This window comes from Brachionichthys hirsutus, unplaced genomic scaffold (assembly GCF_040956055.1).
Source record: "Brachionichthys hirsutus isolate HB-005 unplaced genomic scaffold, CSIRO-AGI_Bhir_v1 contig_560, whole genome shotgun sequence".
Classification (NCBI taxonomy): Eukaryota; Metazoa; Chordata; class Actinopteri; order Lophiiformes; family Brachionichthyidae; genus Brachionichthys; species Brachionichthys hirsutus.
In genome coordinates, this window is record NW_027180812.1 from 1 (window position 1) to 20,493 (window position 20,493).

The 20,493-nt window shown below is 45.0% G+C and overlaps 1 protein-coding gene and 1 long non-coding RNA gene across 3 annotated transcripts; both read right to left on the minus strand.

The window, feature by feature from the left end:
- Positions 1-4,641: 4,641 nt before the first annotated feature.
- On the minus strand, positions 4,642-16,023 carry LOC137916754 (KH domain-containing, RNA-binding, signal transduction-associated protein 1-like). Of its 2 annotated transcripts, XM_068759722.1 has the most exons (11): positions 15,725-16,023; positions 13,668-13,789; positions 12,601-12,717; positions 12,103-12,249; positions 10,747-10,880; positions 9,916-10,156; positions 9,294-9,361; positions 8,925-8,983; positions 8,448-8,507; positions 6,139-6,208; positions 4,642-4,731 (listed from the first exon to the last, which is right to left on the minus strand). In XM_068759722.1, exons 1-10 carry the CDS (start codon positions 15,816-15,818, stop codon positions 6,189-6,191), a joined length of 1,062 nt encoding a protein of 353 aa, XP_068615823.1. In that variant the 5' UTR covers positions 15,819-16,023; the 3' UTR covers positions 4,642-4,731; positions 6,139-6,188. The 2 variants fall into 2 exon arrangements, with proteins under 2 accessions (XP_068615823.1, XP_068615822.1); XM_068759721.1 differs by lacking the exons at positions 4,642-4,731; positions 6,139-6,208 and having other exon boundaries at positions 7,225-8,507.
- An 809-nt stretch (positions 16,024-16,832) lies between these two features.
- Positions 16,833-20,190, minus strand: LOC137916755 (uncharacterized). The gene is made up of 3 exons (XR_011106531.1): positions 20,079-20,190; positions 17,401-17,497; positions 16,833-17,078 (listed from the first exon to the last, which is right to left on the minus strand). It is a non-coding gene; the product is annotated as an uncharacterized lncRNA (long non-coding RNA).
- Between the last annotated feature and the right edge of the window lie 303 nt (positions 20,191-20,493).

The following is a 20,493-nucleotide window of genomic DNA, read 5'->3' on the forward strand; positions in this document are numbered from 1 at the left end:
AGGTATGACATTATCTAGCAATATCATCCCACACGCAAGCGTAAGGGCTCTGCTCCTTCCATCTCGCTCCCTACCCCCCATCCTCCCGGAATCCGATACACTCGCATGCAGCAGCAGCAGCACTCGCCGTTCTTCTCGCTGCATCTTTTATTAATAAACAACCCAAGCTGTGCTTCCAGTCTCTCTTTTTCATGCCTGCAAGCGCACAAATCACACACAGGCTCGCTCCCTGGTATCCCACATTGCACTGCTGCATCTAGTTAAGTCTTCCATGGCAACCGTTTCCAATGTAAGATTCATCCTCTTTATATAGCTGGCCTAATTTGACTACTACAGGCCCAACGGAGCACTGCCACCCACGATGACAACTGCACCATGCACAGGAGAGAGGGGGCTAAATTCCCTGAAGCCAAGCCAACAATCACTTTTGAAACTTCTGTGTTCTACTTAAAGCTTTGAAGAGACCTGAATAAAAGTGAAAGAGGACTGTATTTTATTTTATTTAAAAAAAAAAATACATGTTAATGCTGAAGTTGTTTTTTAGAAGCTGGCCAACACCTACAAAGTAGCTGTTAACTCTGAAAGAGATACATAATGACTACAAATGGCAAAGCCTCATCATTTATAATCATTTAGTGTCTCTTGTGTGTGTGTGTGTGTCTCTTTGTAGTCTAAATTGTAACAGTCACTTCAAACAGATCCTCCGGCCCTGGAGCCTCCTGAAAGCTTGCAGCCCTGGGCCCCTGTCTGGTTTACCTTCTCAGAAATCTATGCCAGGAGTCGACTCCCATCATCATCTGTTGTTTTAAAACAAAGACGCCTGGCTCTCCATCATTCTGATGCAGTTCCTAAAAAAAAATAGCAATTCATTGTCGATAGACAGCATTTGCTGATGAAGAGCTTCCATCTCATTCTTCGCCGCTGAGTGTTACAGCGTCTTCCCAGAAAAGAGTCATGAGAAGAAAGGGCCTGTCAGCAGCTCTCCCAGTAGCCAGTGTGGCAAGTACCAGCCAACGCCAACCTTAGGACTTTCACCTAAATATATATGTACTTTATTTTTTTTAGTATCAATACATACACACACACCAAACACGTCACGTACAGCGCTAAGAAATTACATCTATCCAGCGAGGCTATGTAGGTGAACTAATAGACTAGCAAAGAAGCAAACTTTAGAGGCAAGCTAGGCAATGCAAGGACACCACACCAGCCAGAAAGAGAGAGAGAGAGAGAGGAAGAGTATAGAAACCCGCCCCGTCAGTGGCCAATGCCCCACAGGTGTTCACTACCACACCTGCTCCAATCACCGCACAACAAAACAAACACAAAACAGAAAACACATGTAACAAAAATAACCATCTGGTTACACCAGTTAAAATGTTTTATTGCATCGGCGCGCACATCGATAAGCTTTTCTTCAATAAGAATTTGCACTAGATCTGTCCGGTTAACAGAGAAACCAACTCGGTCTCGGTTGCAAAACTCACAACGGAGCATGCGTACAAATAACCGCTCTATCAGCCTCGCCACGGCAGAGTCCCACAAACAACATTAAATATTTACCTTGCGACCGATGGATAAATTCTCTTAGACATGATGACGACGGCAGAGCGCTGATCGTATCGTGCATTGCTTGCTTCCACGCTAGTTTACTTACAATAAGGCTGACCAATCATCGCAAGGTCAGGTCCAACGTCACTCTGTAGGTTACCAGTAGGCGCAGCAGTTTTTATAGACACTGCACACATCACTCCCTGCACAATGCAAAATACGGTTGCCAGGTCGGCTGCCCCCTAGTGGCCAGGGGGGCCCTAAGCAGCTGCTTAGATTGCTTATAGGATGAGCTGACCCTGGGTTTCAGTATCTAATGTGACATCTTGCAAAGCTGTTTTACAAGCGACTCATGGAAGCACTGCATTCTTCTTCACTAGCTAAAAGGGAATGTAGACAGCCTGAAGCTCCATTACTGCCACCTCCTGGTGGTATTGCTCACCTTTGTCCGTTACCGGAGCCCGGGCAGTGCTGGAGCCCATCCCAGCAGTAAATGGGCGAGAGGCGGGGTACACCCTGGACAAGGTGCCAGGTCATCGCATGGCCACACACAGTAATGGACTTTTTCAAAGAAACACCATTCTACTGCAAATATCATGAGCAAAGATGAACAGCTGTGCTTTCAGATTTGTGATAATGCTTTTTTCAGTTAAACCACATGTGTTTTTTCAAGGCATTGTTTATCTGGAAGAGACGGATGTTATCTCAACTCATAAAAAGTCATTTTGTACCTCACTTTATCTGAAAAACGACGCAAAATGTTAAACCGCATATAAATGGTCATGACTTTGCAGTCAGCAGGGCGCGTGATGAAAGGACTGAATAATAGATCATGCTCACTGCTTATATTTCATTAGATTATAGTAGACATAGAAATCATTATTGTTTTAGACATAATAGCACATAAAGACTGAAAAATGATCTGTTTGGAAGACGGCAAACACCATTTCATCTCAAATGATGTTTTCTGTTACAAACATGAAACGATGCTCTGCAGCCCTCGTGTTCATGGTAATGTGAGCCAGTGCATCATCGTAGCTCATCATAGCCACAGAGGAATAACATGCATGCGCGTTGATGCAATTAATGCTTCGCTGATATGGGTCTTTTTATGGGATTCGATAATCATGCAGCTCAGGAGATGGAGCTTTCGTATCAGAAGCCTGTCTAGACCTCCAGTCTACTGCATGTCCTCAGGGCAAAGGTAAATTGGGGGTCATCATGCCAGAAGGGCAGGTGGAACCACGCCTGTAAGGACAACACAGTTTCCCTCAATCATCAGCGCGACAGATGGGATAAGTTGATGGAACTAAAACTCAAACCTCTCGGCTGGATTTCACGGCGAACTAGAAAAGCACTCGGCGAGTGCAAACCTCCGCCAAGCACCTCATTCCCCGGGTCATCATTGAAAGGTTCTAAATTGCTCTTGGCATATTCATACACCATTGATGAAAAGTAAAAGTGTATCAGATTTGATGTTTATTTTTCACCTGATTTTTAATCTGTAAATGGGGCTTTCAATGTTAAAATGTTATATTTTTCCCTGACCTCATCAGAATCAGCCTCTGACGGTGTGAATTCATCAGGAAGAGGATGAAACCCAGCTGTCCATCTGCCTCTCGATCATTTCGACGTATCCTATTGATGACTGCCCCCCCCACCTCAGAAAGACAAGCCAGCCTGGCCCCGTCCCTCGCCCTACTCCTATTCTCCCAGTGTGAAAGCGCCACACCAGGATGCAGCAGAGGCCACTGCAGCTCAAGAACGCCAGGCTCAATCATATTCAAGTGTGTTTTTATTGATTATTGAACAGTGACAATTTACTTTCTTTTCCACGCTCACAGTTAGTCTCTTCAGACAGAGATGGTTTCCACACCGTCGCTTATCCTTCATTAGATTGTAGGAGACACAGAAATCATTATTTCAGACGTAATCGCACATAAAGACTGAAAAATGATTGTTTTGGATACGGCCCTTTGACATTTCCTCTCCAACGATGGCTTCTATCCTAATATCGAATATTCTATCCTCTAAGCTGCTATAGCTTTTTCCAATAAACTAAATGGAGCCTCTGACTTGGCTAATGCTACCTCTGACCAGTGAGTCGAGACAGAGAAATGTGTTTTTAATACGGGAAAGTGCAGTTTTGACCTCTAAATGCAACTCGGCACCACAGGCAGGCGTAATATCATCAGCGATAACAGCAGAAAATAGCATAGAGGGGAATCGAATCAACAGAGACATGACCGATTGATGGATAGATGGATAGATGGAGGAGAGTTAGCGAGGTCTTCACCCTCTGTCCCGTTCTCACATGCAGCTCTCCTCCCGGGCCGATTGCGCTGAATTATCAGGCTTGCATGCCGAACCACTGAGAACGGGACAGATTTGCTTATGAAAGTGTTGCACATTTTCAGGGAGAGTGTAATGCATATAAGAAATAGCATTAGCATTCGATTTGCTCAAGGCTACATCGAGCATCACTAAGATGTGGCCGCATGCTCGTGCGCTGGGTAAACTCAGCCATAGATGGTAATCGGTGGTTTCGAGGCATCTTTAAATCTCTCAGCACCCGAGTCTAATTTCAAGCAGTAATCAGGCGTGGATAGTGAACAGCAAAGGGGCGGACCGTTGGAGAATCAAAGTCATGAAATGCAGATTTCACACCATTTCACTTAACACAGCACAGCTGGCCTCTTTTTCTAATTAAAGGGTTAATAGAAATTTGAAACAATTTCACGGCCTTCGACAACAGCAGAATCCATTTGATGGAAATTAGACCGGAATAATTACATTTGTTGGGAACAGGGTGGTCGGAGAACGTCTGGTGCGGCAGCACGCAGTCAGCGAAGGCTTTTAGCTCGAGTAGAATATAACCGATGATTTCTGCGCGGTAATTCGATACAGTCCTCGTGAAATGTACTTCCTGTCAGTCTCTGGTTATTATGGAGTCCCCGTGAGCGGACGTCTTCGCTGACCAGCTGCAGTCTGAGCCGGCTCCTGTCCCCTGCGCTACAACAGCTGGCTTCTGGGAGGGGGGGGGGGGGGTCACCTGGCCTCGAGCCACCGCAACCCTTTTCCCTGCCAGAGGCAGAACTGGGTCTCCTTTCAGCAGCGTGCCCCACAGGACCACAGTCCGACCGCCTCCTTCATGCCGAGCTGCTCCCGCGCACGGCCTCGCTGCAGGAGACAAAGGGAAAGCAGAGGAATCGATACGAGGCCGCGTGTAAACACGACCCTACGCCCCTTCCAGCTGCAAATCCTCCTCTGCTTCGGTAACTTATTGACAGACGAGAGGCAGCGTTCGGCCCGCTCTGACGTCGTCTCTAGTTCATTTTCCTGCCAAGCAGCACAGCTCTACAGAAGAAGTTAAGCAACGATTTGCTCAGCGAGACACAGTTACTGGTGAGACCGCTGAATCCAGATGCATTTTGCGTTTGACTGTTTTACAGCAGAGGTGGCGCAGCGGCTGAAAGGACGGACGTTTTACAGCAGTTTTGTCATTCGCGTTCTGAGCGTGATTATTTGAAATAAGGTTTCTTATTAGCTTTTTAAAAGCTAAAAACGAAGTAGTCCCTGTTGTGCACATGCTAACGGGGACACATGCTATTGAAGCACGCCCCCACAAAAAAGTCGCAGCCCTGCTTCCCGAAGTCTGACAACCAAGCATTACTTTCTCAGTCACCGCTCAACTTTTCCTTTCCTTCAAGGCACGGGTAGAAATGCCACGTGATGACCCTGCGACACCCTGACGGTTCCATTTCAGGAAGCAGCAGTCTTCGTTCTGCTGTCGGACAGCCTGGAGCTACATATCCTCATTAGTCTCTTTCTCTGAGGCTATACAGACACCGGCGACACGTCCCCCGCTCAGAACCTGCTGATGGGCCGGCGCCGCCACACACCAGTTCACAGACACTGTCGAAACCAGTCGACTTACAGGAGCTGGGCAATCATCAAAATCAGCCAAGCTTTGAAACGCTCTGAATAGCATGAACATGCTGCTGCATAACGCTACACCCACCGCCATCTGCAGCAAAGTTTGCTGTGTAACCGTCTTTGGGTAAAATGAGGTAAAGTTAAAGACATCCTCAACTAAAACCTCTCAGTGATTTCAGAAGCTATAAAAGAATAAAAGCTTTAAGATATTGTTGGATGACATTCAAATATGTTCCGTCATGACTGTACAGAAAATATGAAGCGACATCAAAACGCCTTGACAAATGTTTAAACATGAAATTCCTTAAAATCCTCACAAAAAAGGTGAGAGTCTGGAAACAGACTGATAAATCTCAAGAGTCTGATTGGCCATGAATGCACCATGGAAAGATTCCAGATTGGGCTGCGCATAAGATAAAAAGCAATTTGATATGGTTTAAGAAAAATAGATTCAAACAGACAAAGGAACTGGATTTCATTTCTTTGATGGGCGACACATTTCACGCAACCCGACATGACATCAATGGCTGCTGCAAAGGTCTAAGAATCAATCTTCCAAGTCTTGCAGTATGGATAACGACAAGGGAACGCGTGTAGCTTTCCATAAATGTGGCATAGCACGTAAAACACAGGTGCATGATGGAAACTGACCCGAGGTGCGTGCCGTCTCACTTCAGCAGACCCTCAGTCTCCAGGGGAACTCAGTGACCGATAGCTGTACCTGGAGGAAGGACGAAACGCAAATCAATGCACCGTCTAAAAACACTGGGGGGGGGGGGGGGGACTCGAAACAAACATCATGCAACGTCTACACAGAAGATCTGCTCATGCAACTCGAGCTTTGCTTGTTTTTGGATAACTTTGTAGTTTTTACATATTACAGTAAACAACCTGTACACAGCAAATAAAAGGTAACAGCAGCTCAACTGTACAGAAGATATTGGCATAGATTTGGCTTTGTTCATTTTTAGCGAGTTGCATTTACACTATCCTATTTTGTTAGTACACAGAACAGTTATTTTGGTACATAAAATGCACTCCTGGATGATATTGGAAGTCACTTTTTTTTTCCTTCTTACTTTTGAGTCGATTCTTTTATGTTGCAATGACTGTAACGGTATTTTAAGAAACTACGCATTTACCAGCAAGTTTATGTCAATGGATAAACACACTAGGAAATTAAACATTTAGGGTTAGGTTACCTTTACCGTGGAGTTCTCTAGGTTATAAGCATCCTCTCCATTGCACTGCCATTACGCTACTAAAGTAGCCATCGCGCCAGCATCTTTCATGACAATGAAACCTAGACCTGAATGGTGGTTTGAATTCAGTTATTTTTCAGATGCTATGAAAGCAAATTCTCATTAACGGTTACGACCACAGGTAAGAGGATTGAAAAAGTCTTATACATACCCAGGCATTCAATGCTTTAGAACTCTATACACATTAGGAAGCTATCCAGGTTATTTTAGAGGTCTTACCTCTGGGTCCTTTTTAAAAAGTATAGAAAGAGAGAGAGAGAATAAGTTGTGCTCTTTTGATAATCAATCAAGACATCATTTAGTAGGGTTAAAGTCTTCAGACGTCAATACATTCATTTAGATTTAAAATGTGGTTTTGAATGAGGAAAAAAAAAAAAAGGAAAACACCTACATCTGACTGCTGAAGGTTGTTTTTAAAAAGAAAAAAGCAATTTCAGAATTTTACTAGGACAGGAAACACATAATGCAAGTTAAGTTTCATAAAAAACAAACTAAGCTTTATTGACAAACTGCTGCAAAACATCTTTTGGACAGATTTAGTAACCTATTTAGGCAAGCTTACACATGTAGTAGCATAATGCATTTTATGGAGAGGGTACAGATACTAGTGGCAGAATAAGTACAGTTAGGATGTTTTAAAATATATACAAGAGTTCGGATTGAGCTGCAGGATCCCTTCTCTATAGAAATAGAAGACCCATGTGGAGATTTCTGTCCCAATCCTTCTTTGTGCATGCAGTTTATAGAGAATCAGATCGCAAAAGGAAGACCTGAACTGTTTTCAGCTTAACAAAGAGGCCATCTCTCAGCCGAGTTCATTAAATAAACTTTTTTTGTGTTTTTAACATGTAAAACAAATTGAGGATATTGAGGACAGTCCATCTCAACAGTGTCTATTAGGGCTATATTTCAAAACTCGAAGTACAATGACAAATATTGCTGCCTAACCATTAGAACTATTTAAAAACAAACCATCAAGAATGAATTGTACTGATTCCATTAACATTGATTATTTAACCTTCACTTAATTTAAGATTGTTTCTTTTGTTTTGTTTCTATATTACATAATTGAAAGTTTATAAAGTGATTTTTTTATTTGGTTATATTAACAGAATTTTGAAATGTAGCCTAAATGGGAATCTGCAACTGACCCGCGACAGATTCTTTGTATTTAAGAAAAACAATTAAAATGGATTCTTTTGACAAGCAGATAATATGAGCCACTAATTCTACTAGAAGGCTACTAAAAAAAAGTATGATCAACAATGCAAAAAGCCAGAGAAGAGTGAAAAGTCAGAGTCAGAGAGAAATAAAATACAGGAAATAAACAAAACTCCAAATGAAAAATAAGAAAAAAACTAAAACGACACCAGCTTCTCCTCACTAACCCATCTAAAAGCCGCTTTGGTTGGAAGGGTTGGTGGCTGGTTGCTTGCCGGTGCCACAAAGTAGGGCCGGGAGAGGGAGATCGGGATCGAATCTCAAAAAACCAGGTCCGATTCTCAGTTCCCAATTTTTCTCACGTATAAAGTCCAGCGTGTAAAAAAGACCAAACCAAAGACAAAACGGACAATTACTTTTGTCAGGCTGCTTAAAGCGAGCGCTGCCGTGGTCGACAGGCGCGAGTCGGGGGGTGACACATTAAGGGTCTGCTTCAGTACTGTCGGTAGGGGTGCTCCCGGTAAGACGTATTGGCACCTCTTGAAGGCGGGGCCTTTCCTGGAGTCGTCCGCTGGGTCCCGTTCCAGTCGTCCTGGCCTGGGGGAGGACACAGAAAAAGGTACACAAAAAGTGTAGTGGAATAATATAAAATCTCTCTGCACATGCTAAACATACAAAATGAAACATTCAAGTGTCTTCTTTCATCAGAAAAATAAAGTGTGTCGCCACCATTTTTTGTCCCGGAGTTATTGGCCGTTGGAGAGAGGCAGATTTCAATGTCAGGGTTGGCAGTGAATGGTTGGGTTTCAAAAAAACATCTTACTCCATGGATCCAACAGCGGATTATCACCCAATATGGTAACTGGTCGCGTTGCTAGGTAGTGATGGTAATTAATCTGTACATCTAGTATTTTAGAATGCATTTTCTTCGTAATGTATTTTACATTTAGTCAAATTTATACAACCGCTTTTTATATTCAGCACCTAAATGAGGTCGCCTGACGTTCTCCTTACCGTAAGACTCGTATGATTCTGTGATTTCTCCATGTCCATAGTCGTAGTATTCCGGCTCCCTGATGGTCAGAACAAGGAGAGGTCACACGTCTCAATCTCTGAAAACATCAAGTGTCTGCCGAGTGTAACATCTTGAGGGTGATAATTAGCTTTGAAAAATAATATCAAGGATCGGCTCTCTTGTATGAAACGCATTATTCCAACATTCCAACCTTTCAAACATGGAATATCATTAGTTGTGATAAAGCGTCGCTGCTGCTATCGGATCTGCTGAAGCGAAACCATCGACGTGGTAACGTGTGTGTACATCACGGTGTGCGTACCCTGCGACATGCAGGTAGAAACCAAAGAGACATGTGATTCACTCACGCCTGCGGCTGGTTGTAATAGCTGTCGTATGCCTCGTAGGACGCGTCCGTGTAGCTCTCGTCGTAGCCCTGGAGAAACGCAAAAAAAACCCTAGTGAGATTTTTTTTCTTCTTTTTTTAAAGAGACCTGTTCATGAATCATGAATGTCAAGGTGTCCAAGTGCTACGTTTGCATGAAAGAAGACGCGCTCCCTCGTCTCCCGAGCATCCCAAGTCACTTAGAAACAGAGCATTAACCTGTTGGAGGTCACATTTAGCTGCGTCAGAACCCACAGCCTCAAGTCTCGGCAAAGACAAACAGCTAATTATGTGTCTGTTGGTTGTGTCTACATCGTCAGCGACAACATGTCCAAGGACACAGGCGCCCCCATTCATGTCGAAACCCCTGAATACGGGCAAACAGGCACGACCATGGCCTTCATTCAGCCGACAGATGCACGCCTTTACAGTCCTACAGTACAATGTGTGAAATTTCACTTTTCAGATTCTTAGTTTGAAGAGTGACCCTTTTCCCTCATGGGACGTAAATCCAGTTTACAGAGATCACTCAGTAAAACAAAACAACAACATCTGAACCAACCTGTGCTTGGGACACTCTAAACCGCCACGCTGGTGATACTCACATATTCCTCGTAGCCCTCAGCAGCTGCAGCAGGGGTGTGCTGGTGAGCGGGCGGAGGTCCCATCCTCTGGGGGGGGCCGCCGGCCGGTGGCCTGGCACGGGGCGCTACGGCTCCCCTTGCGGGTGCTGAAGGGGGTCCTCCTCGGCCTGTTGGGGCGCCTCTCACCGCACCTCCTCTGGCTGGTCCACCTCGAGTCACACCTCCCCTCGGGGCAGCGCCGCGAGGAGGCATCCCCCTCCCCCTGGAGAGAGGAACAGCATTAACACTGTATTCCTTTACGTGAAGGAATCGGTCGATATTCGGGGGGGGGGATGCTTAATCACTTTCTTAATGTTGGAGGAATCAATACCATTAAACATGAAGTCAGTTCCTGCAACCGTTTGGCTCGGATTAGCACAAAGCCTGGAAACAGATGGAAACAGCGAGCAGCTCTCTCCAAAGGTAAGAACATCGTTCCATCTTGCTTTTGCTTAAAAGACAAACGCGAACTCAAGATATAGCCGACGTGTGTATTTTACACTTAGCATAGATGTTTCTCCTTGATTTGAATCGTGACATTAAGCCAAACTAACACCCTCTGGCACCGGCTACATTATCTACGGTACGATGCGATAATGATCGTCTCATCCAACGCCAGACAAAAGTACATTCTGTCAGGAAGTTCAGAAACATGAGCAACAAAGAAACGGCGTTAATACTAGTCTTCTGGTTTGCTCGTGACTTTCAGATACACCGATAGAGTAGTAAACGAACAACAATGTCTCTGTACTTCAGGTCGTGCTCCAGCAGCTGTTACACAAAAGCAATCTGTGTATACATGCATCTCCACACCTGTGAACTCCAGCAGGAGGGACGCCGCGGCCCCTGACTGGCATGCCCCCTCGGCCTCTGGCGCCGTGCTCCTGGCCCCCGTTCAGATAGCCCATCTCCATGAACTGCTCTTGGCAGATATCGTCCATCATATCCTACACACACACACACACACACGCAAGAAAAGAAACCCAGGTGGTGAGAAACAAGAGGAAAGGTGCTCGGATGGTGCACAGATGAAAAACAAAGAGGAGGGGAAAGGATGCAACAGAAAGGAGCCGGTGTGAAAGAACAAGTAATGAATAAAAGAGCGCAACAACTGCTACAGAGCCGTCCCTCCCAAGCAATCTCCGTGCCAACGACTCGGCGTTAAGGAGAATGGTGGTCCTGGATGTGGGAGATTGGAAACCATCCATCCCACCCTCCCTGCCTTCCTGTGCCAGTCTCCACCACGCACAAAATGTAAATCGCTCCTCGACAAGTCCTGTGTGAACGCATCAACGGCCATCTTATTCTAGCCACAAAAGCGAGCTCGGATGAACTGATGGAGCCGCTAGTCTGAGCAGCATAGTTCCTTTCTCCTGAGTTCAGTCCTCAGATCTGTGACGGCGCTCTAATGAGGAGGAGGATAAACATGACTGCAGCTACATTCAACAGTCCAGGGAGCTGAAACATCTTCACCATCTTGCAATACTTTAAGTATTACAGTCTGCAGAAAACATTTTCTAAAGGAGACCGTGTTGGGGATCTGTAAATCCGTCAAGCAAGAGAAAGGCTCTGCTTTGTATTTACATCGGTAGAGCGATACAAGCCTTCAGAATCCAAGCCCTAAAGAGGAACAGATAAAACGCACACCCACCCACGTCCTTAACATAAAGTGAGACTCAATGGACAGCAGGGCTGCACAATGTGACATCATACATACATACATTCCTTTCGTTGCAGCTTCCTCACATAATATCAACATTTACTGCCACATTAATTTTGTATTTTTGGAACCGTGCGCCCCTCATTGCTTTCCCTCTCCTCGCGTTTCCCCACATAGATTCAATTAGGCGGGTTGCTCAGATAAATCAACGACAAAAAAAGTTCCACGAGGAGAGAGACGAGCATTTTCACTATCAACTGAGATAAAACAAGAAACGTAAAGAAAAGGAAAAAAAAAAAATGGTATTTACTGCCCAACGGAAAATAACTCAAATCTAATATTTGCTGTTAAAGACGTTACTTTCGTAGCTGTTACTTGTCTCAATTGTCAATTTAGAGACTAAATAATTTGAATACACCTCCAACAAATCAATGAGGTGAAACAAAGAGTCATCAAAAGATGTGTTGAGACAGGTCCACACAGAAAAGCCAACAGACAGTCTGACTCACCGGGAACAGGAACTTCTTGACCTCCTCCATTGCGTGCGCCATGCGCAGGTAGGCCTCCGGCACGGGGGCAAACACCTCGACGAACACATGCAGCTCCATGGACAGGTGCGCGTACTTGGGCTCGCCACCTTTCCTCAGCCCCTCCTCCTGGAACAACGTCACAGGAGTGTTCACGAGTCAAAGAGAGCACGCTGCCAACTCTGCAAGGAAAGTCATCTTGCAGTGCATGATGGTATTTCCTCCTCGTCTACAGTGCATGAGACAAAGGTGCAACGCTGCTTTCCTTTATATAGAGGAGTATAACATCAAACGGGTTTATCAGAATCATTTTAGGTTTCCCTGAACGGATGTGAGGCGCATGGATGTACGTTCATCCTACGAGGTGAGACCATCTGGGCTCTCCGCCTGCCATCCTTCTCAAACACAGGGCAGATGTGCCGTGGCTTCAGGTAACCTTCTCACAGGTGTGTAACCCACATGTGTGTTTTTATGCATTACCTTGGTTTTGTCTCTCATGGACCCTTTGCCCAGTACAGAAATCTTGGCTCCGGTTTCTTCTTGCAAACGTTTGATTGTATTGCCCTGAGGTCCCAAAATCTTCCCCACGAAATTGAACTAAGAGCAAAACAAAGAGGCGCAAAATAATTTCAGAGTCAAAAAGGCAGTTTTCATTCTAGAGTGCAGCAGCTGTAATGTCGGGGGTTGCGTTGCAAGTATTCTGTTATCACTGATTTACAAGAGACGAGTGATTAGGAGCCCCGGGGTCCTGTGAGAACCACCATGAACTATTCACATGAAATGTCTAAGCAGTCCAATCTCTGCCTCCTCAATCTTCAAACAAAGTACTAACCATCGGTATATGATGCGTACTAGTTAGCTTTTACTACCAAAAACCATTAGGAAAAAGAAAGTCCTATTTGAGTTGTAAAAGTAGCTTTTGTAATCTTAAAACATGGGTAAAGTATCTTTATGTCTGCTCCCTGGAGGCCGTCTTGCCTTCCTGATCGCCCACCTACATCATATCGATCCGATATTCTAGTCGAGGGAGTATCTACAGATGTTATCCTTGTTCTTCTATGGGATGAACATCTCAAAGAAAGCGGTGACTCCAAACAGAGACAATGATGCATAAAGTTTACACAAGCTTTGCAAGTTTTCCCACGTAAATTGATGGAAATAAATTCATCTACATGCAAATCAAACGTAACTTGAAACGCAATGTGTTGTTTTGACTTTTAAAGGACATTCTGCCCCAAAATAGCTGCTTTGACGTCAAAACAAATAAAGCAAAACAATTACATGATAAATGCATACATTAATTTATTTTATGCAAATCTGTCTGCAAAAAAAAAAAAAAAAAAAAAAGAGATCCAGATCTATTATATTTTAAATCCTGTCAGTGTCTGCTGTAATGATAATCTGGATCCAAACAATCAAGGCTGAGAAGAGTAATTTGAGAGTACAAAATAACTCAGTGGCATTTTGTAATTAAATTCTGTTTCAGTTTAATTCAAGCGGGACAAAGAGGAAGAAAAGAAAAGAAATCAAGGGCAAAGAAGTCTCACCTTCGGGTATTGTTTGACAGGTATGAGCACGCGTTCCTTAAGTTTGATGTTCTTTGTTGTGAAAAGGTCCAGGTATGTTTCTGCCTCCTTCTTTGTCTCATCTTTCTGGATTCTATCAATTTCTAGAGGGGGAGAGGTAACATTTCAGGCAAAATAGACATCAGTTATGGGAGGGGAGGATTTATGTGCACGTATCTATATGCATCAAATAAGCATCGATTTTCAAGTGTGCAGGTCATAAACACGCCGAGTGTACCGGTTAAAATTAATAGACAGATATACTATCGCACTTTTCCAATATTGGTTTCACTGACATTAGAGGAGACATTCATTTTTTAATATGATAAAATGGTTTAAAAAAAGAAGGATACATGTACCGGTAATGCATTTCATGAAGCGATTTGTTATTATTACATAACCGAAAAGATCATTTTTTTAATCAAAACTTTAAATGTTTTGTGTGCAGCTTCTCTCCTGTATGGGATCGTTTCTTTTATAGTTTTTGTTTTTGTCACTGGAAACAGTCTTTCATTTCAAGTTATAAGACACGTAAATAACTCATTTTAGATTCTGAGAACTGTTGATCGACTATTTCAAAACAACAACAACAACAACAACAACCAAGCCATATCATGAATCTGCTGCTTAATCCTGAACCCTTTTTAACATGCTTTTCACTGCGGCATTACTGAGAAGCAGCAACCATTTCTTCCCTGGACCTTCTATCGTCTCTCCCATGTGGCTCAACACCTTGTCTCTGGCTCCCATCACTCTCAATAGCATCATCGCCGACCTTTGTCTCCTTATACCCGGCCCAGATCCTAAAACATGTCAGAAACTCCACAGTTTGACCCGCAGATCACAGACTGAGGGACTCTAAAATGCCCAACGGCTCAAAGTGACACTTCGTCTTTGTGGATCGTTCTCAATTTCCATTTCAGAAACGGTCTCTATTCTGCACGCGCTGTAATACGAAAGAGAACTCCTCAATTACAACCACAATTAACCCTCAGCTCTTAGTTCCTGAATGGCACGAAATGGTGAGAGCATCCCATCATAGCGAAGCTCTTTGTGTGTCCATTTTGTCTGACTGGCTGCTTCTCCAAGGTGCAGACCCCCCCCTGGGATAAGATCCAGACCCCCCCCTGGGATAAGACCCAGACCCCCCCCCCCACCTGGGATAAGATCCAGACCCCCCCCCCCCCCCCCCACCTGGGATAAGATCCAGACCCCCCACCTGGGATAAGATCCAGACCCCCCCACCAGGGATAAGATCCAGACCCCCCCCCACCAGGGATAAGATCCAGACCCCCCCCACCTGGGATAAGACCCAGACCCCCCACCTGGGATAAGATCCAGACCCCCCCCCCACCTGGGATAAGATCCAGACCCCCCACCTGGGATAAGATCCAGACCCCCCTCACCTGGGATAAGATCCAGACCCCCCCCCCACCTGGGATAAGATCCAGACCCCCCCCCCACCTGGGATAAGATCCAGACCCCCCCCACCAGGGATAAGATCCAGACCCCCCCCCACCTGGGATAAGATCCAGACCCCCACCTGGGATAAGATCCAGACCCCCCCTTGGCACCTGACTTCCACACATGGTGCCTTCGTCTTAATTCAAATAGATAGCATCCAGCACGCTGACCGTTTTATCCGGTTAAACGCCGCGGGCAACTTTCCCTTTTGCGTCTCGTCCCGACCACCGTCACGGGGCAGGCGAGGGCAGACCGGCGGAAGGTTACTGACCGCCTGCCGGCTTTGAAATAAGCAAAACAAACAACAATTTATCCAGAAAAAAACTAGACGCGAACCGGAGCCTGCGCGTTACCGGAGGAAACGCATTCGACGCGGAGCAGCTCGGGAGAGGAAGCGGGGAAACGTTCCGCGTCACCTCCGCTTCAGGCGGTTTACGACCTCCGCGCCATTAACTTAGACGCGTTCGAACGTTACGCGACAAGGCGCCGCGTGGTCGGTAAATACATGACGGGGGGGGTCATTCTAAACACAAAGCATACATCCATAAAATAAATGCAACAATAACCAACTTTACCTGCGTTTAAAAGTTTCATGGCGTGCGTGAACGACGTGTCTAGGCTGTCCTTCTCCGCCAGGAGCTCGGGGAGGTATTTGTCGTCGTTCTCCATCTTGGCTTTAATGGAGTGGTGGGGTAAAAAAAAAATGATGAAAAAAAAAAAAAAGCCCAACAACTGTATAAAAAGTATTCCAGTTACGCAACTACGGACCGCCGTGTATCCTCCGCGCTGACGGCGCTTAGCATGAGGCTCCCGCTCGGTTCTAAGACGGACAAGTTCCGCTCCGGTGCGCCGCGGCCGCTCCCCGCTGTGCTCGCCTCCTTCCGCGCAGCAGCAGTGGCTGGTTGGAAACGGGAGGGAAGCACAAATAGGGAAGGGGGAGACAGAGGAGCAGCTGTCCGACTCGAGCCGGCGGAAGTGAGCTCAGATGGTCGCAAGTTCTCCGAGTGACACCGCCTACTGGTCGCTGAGTGGACGAGCACCGCCTACTGGTCGCTGAGTGGACGAGCACCGCCTACTGGTCGCTGAGTGGACGAGCACCGCCTACTGGTCGCTGAGTGGACGAGAGCCGCCTACTGGTCGCTGAGTGGACGAGCGCCGCCTACTGGTCGCTGAGTGGACGAGAGCCGCCTACTGGTCGCTGAGTGGACGAGAGCCGCCTACTGGTCGCTGAGTGGACGAGAGCCGCCTACTGGTCGCTGAGTGGACGAGCGCTGCGATCAGGTTTCAGTACCGGGCCGGGCTCTGCCCTGCTTTGTGTTGCGATAAGAAACACCAGACGACTCTGAAGCGTTGAACTAATTACTGCGAGGTAAACGTTTCTCAACATGAACTTAATACAAAATTATCATAATATTTGAAGTCTGTCAAATATAATATATCTGCAGACATATTCCAAAATCTAATATGTATTTGAATTGTAACTACTGACTAAACGATTTTATTAAGTGTACATTAATTGATGTGAGTAGTATAGTGATAGATTACGCACCTTCAGCATGTAATTTGTGAGTTTAATTTCAGCCCAGGGTACCTGCACTTTCATTCCAGGCTCTCTCCTGCCCCTCAGTGGCGACATTGACGATGACAGAAAGTACAAGCCAGGTTTCAGTCTCATTCTCCACGTTCCTTTTATTATCTGTCGATTCAAAACTCGTGCAAAGGATAGAGGTTGTTGAGCAGACACAACTTCTATGACACTCACTAAGCATTGATTCTGACAGTTCAGATTGTGATAATGAACATTTTCCCCCACAAGTGACTGAGATGTCAGGGGTCAAAGGTTAGAACTGGTTCAATGTACGCACAGCAAGAGCAGATCGTTCCACGTGCAATGGCTCTTTAAGTATGTATTATCCGCAGGCAGATGCTCTGAAAACAAACAGCAAAAGAAAATCCAGATCATTTGTCGGTCAGCAGACAGACTGAAAACTATTACGACTGAATGCAGCCGTACCCAGAAATGTATCTGCTCCAAACAAATTAAGGCAAAAATTGTCTGCAATAAATACTTATGGGAGGCCGAAGACCCGCTCTAACTATTAGCATTCGGTTTGATCTATCTCTGACTGTTACAGCGTTATTAGTGTCGGGATGGGCGGGGGGTTGCAAGGTTGTCTTGACTCCTCTTGTCATTGACAGAATGGCTAGCATGTGAGTTGAATTTCAATTGGCTCATAAAAGGAAGACTTACTTCTCTTGGCAGGTGGAGGAGTTCCAATCCGATAGCTTGTGCTTTTACCGTCTGGTTGAGTGGACTTTGCCTGTCCCCTAACATACTGAGTGGCAGTCTGGGGGTAAACAGGGGCAGATGGAAAGAGGTAAACAATACAATTAAACTGAAATGTGTCAAAACTATTCCACATCTTTGCATAAGGCCATTTATTTTATTTAAAAAAGATAGCAAGTATTCGATGTAGCTTCATCCTATTTTGGGTAGAGGCGCCTGCATAACAGCATTACCAACAGCACAGGACTCCGAAGCTGCAATAAAGTCAAAGTAATGAAATTCTTAGCAGCTCCTTTTTACAAACTGTAAAAGGCTGGGCTTATGTAACAATGAAATGTGAAAAGTGGCGCTTTGTATACTTTGATCCTTTAGTCAGTGCATTGAGGGTATTCCTATTCTTGGGCAGTTTCTGCATCAAAGTGAGTGAGCGAGGTGGCTCGGTTCAGTCTGAGGGTCACGCTCAGTTTAGCATCGCTACAAGGCCAGAGAAACCTTTTTCCCGATGAAAGCTTTTAGAACTGTCACACCTGCTTAGGTCTGTAGCACTGCAGCCCCTAACGCCCCTCGTTCTCCCCAACGCTCCCCCGACCCACTACGGAAAGCAATCTCTCCCGCCATCCCAACCTTAGACGCTCTCTGTTCCCGTTATGCACGATAGGTGACTATTGATTGATGAGTTCCTTTGTGTGTTCCTTTTTCTGGTAGTCATCATTTTATTTATTTGTTTGTTTCACATGTCACTCAGCAACAGGAATGACAGTATCTGCATGATATTTATTGGTGGCAGCACCATATCGCTTACCCATTTTTGTTGTCCATGTCCAAATGTTTTATTTTAATTAACCTGCTGCGACTCTCTCTGTTGGGGGAAAGTTACTTCCTTGATCGCTTCCAGTTATGAAATTAATTTGAATCTGTGATTTCAGTAAATGATATGGATGTCTGTGCCTTATGAATAAGTGAAAAATACAATTCTACACATTTGAGTTTTTCAAATCTAAATTATGTGTATAGTTTTGGAACTAGTCCTATCTTTTGGCAAATTTGCTGTCATGGTTTGGGACACACTGATAATAATAGATCAAATTATAGTGTACACAGGAGCAGACCTTCTCCTTTTTGTCTGTTTCTACTGAAAAAAAAAATCATAATTTGGCTTTCATCTCAAGGGCTCCTCGCCCACAACAGGTGCTCTGTCACAGCCAAAGCTCAGATCTCACGCTGCTATAGCTTGGAGACACGGGAACATCAAACAGCCCATTTGATATGTCAAACCATGGTCTCTCCTGCCTTTCTGAGCTGAACAGTGTCTAGAAAGCATAAATGTTCTCAATACCGTCTGAAACCAAAAGAGGATTTAGGACTTGGTTTTCCACGCCAGTAATTATAAATGCTTTTGGTCTTTCAAAGCCTGGCGGCAGCTGGAGATCAGAGGCCCTTCATGCCGTTAAAGCTCTGTAAAGAAATGTCAGGACTGTTGAAATGCTCCCCATCTTCATCTGCTTTCTACCTTCAGGGCATTTATAAAAAAATCCATCCCACATCGATATTTCAACGATTGTTGCAAATGACTTCCCTTTATAGTGCCTCTATTAAGCTGCTTTTCTTTTAAGGTGAAATAGACGGGTAAACGTGAGGGGAGAAGCCCTGTCTCTGAGCTTCTTTTCAGGGTTCCCTTTGATCGAGAGCGATATGTGCGTGTTTGAGTGGCTGTGTGAATGCAATGCATTTATATGTCTGCATATGTCCATGTAAACAGTAAACAAAAACACTACGTTCCCATGAGGCAAAGCTGCTTGATCAAATAAAGTCCTCTAAGGGAAGTGATAGGATGTGTGTGTGTGTGTGCGTGCGCCTTCAGATTGAAAGGAGAGATTAGACATCACGGACGCAACCTTAAAAGCAATTAAGGAAAAAAGAGAGACGAGGCTGCCGCTGCAGTCACCGAACTTTCCTTACATCGTTACCCCTGGCTCTGATTGATTTAGCTGGCGACTCGTCCTAGGTGTAGCCCGCCTCTCACCCATAAGGGGCTGAAGACGAACGAATTAATGAATTCTCAAAATGTATAATGTGCCACGTGTGAACAAAGCTCATTGAACCTCATGGCAAACTGTGAAAATAAACGACCAATCCAGAGATAAATCCTGTTAATCAGGCACGTTTGACCAGAATGCAACAGAAGTATTAACACATTGCTAAAAATATATACCGGTATATGAAAGGAAATCTTTAAATATGTGGAGTCGACATTAGCCTCATCACAATTCAGCTTTCTGCAGATGAGTCTGAAACTCCGTTACTGCTCGTACGTCAGTATATGTTCTGTTTATCTTCGTAAAGCTGAACACCTGAGCCAAAGCTGTGCGTGTTTAGCTGTCCGCCTGATATCTAAATCCCGTTTTGCATGCAGTCCACCGAGCCCACAGCTGCACAGTGAAAAATCAAGCCACACATTGGTAATTTCAAGCACAATGTTTTATCTCTCACCTCTCGTCTCTGCTCGGAGGGCATTCACAAACAAATCTGCACACTTTACAAATGTTTGTGGAGAGACTTGCTTACACGGACAACAAAGTGCACCATCAATCCAAGCCCTGCAGGTTTTTCTACTTTATTTTAACACATATCAAGAAACTTACCTCTTTCCTGTCGTTTTGGGTCATCTGATTGTCTGGGAGGCTCAACCTCCTCCTCCTGTTAAGGTTTTCCGGGTCCTTTTTGAATGTCGAGGCACATTTGTCATGGTTTGGCCTTTAGAAAAGGCACGCATGCACCTCACGTGCCCACGGATAACACACACCGACACATGCCTGAGTAAAAATACATTCACGCATAAGCTGTGGGTGAAGCAGAGGGCGAGGCCTCGACTCAACACCTGGATCTAGACAGCTGGTTTGATGAGGTCTGATGTGGCCTTGGGCGCGTGAAACGCTGCATATTTAACAGACTTGCTCAGCCACCAGCAGTGTTTCCTGCGGCGCTGAGGTCAGGCGGTGATGTAACCTCAGCAGCCGTGGCTGTTACTCAGATGAATTATTAAGAACGTTCTTCCGT

Coding starts and splice junctions, on each gene's coding strand:
- LOC137916754 (XM_068759721.1), bottom strand. CDS start 15,818: ATGGAGAACGACGACAAATACCTCCCCGAGCTCCTGGCGGAGAAGGAC. Junction 10,157..10,746: donor CCTCCTGCTGGAGTTCACAG/GTGTGGAGATGC, acceptor TCCTCTCTCCAG/GGGGAGGGGGATGCCTCCTC. Junction 9,362..9,915: donor CTGAGGGCTACGAGGAATAT/GTGAGTATCACC, acceptor GCGTTTCTCCAG/GGCTACGACGAGAGCTACAC.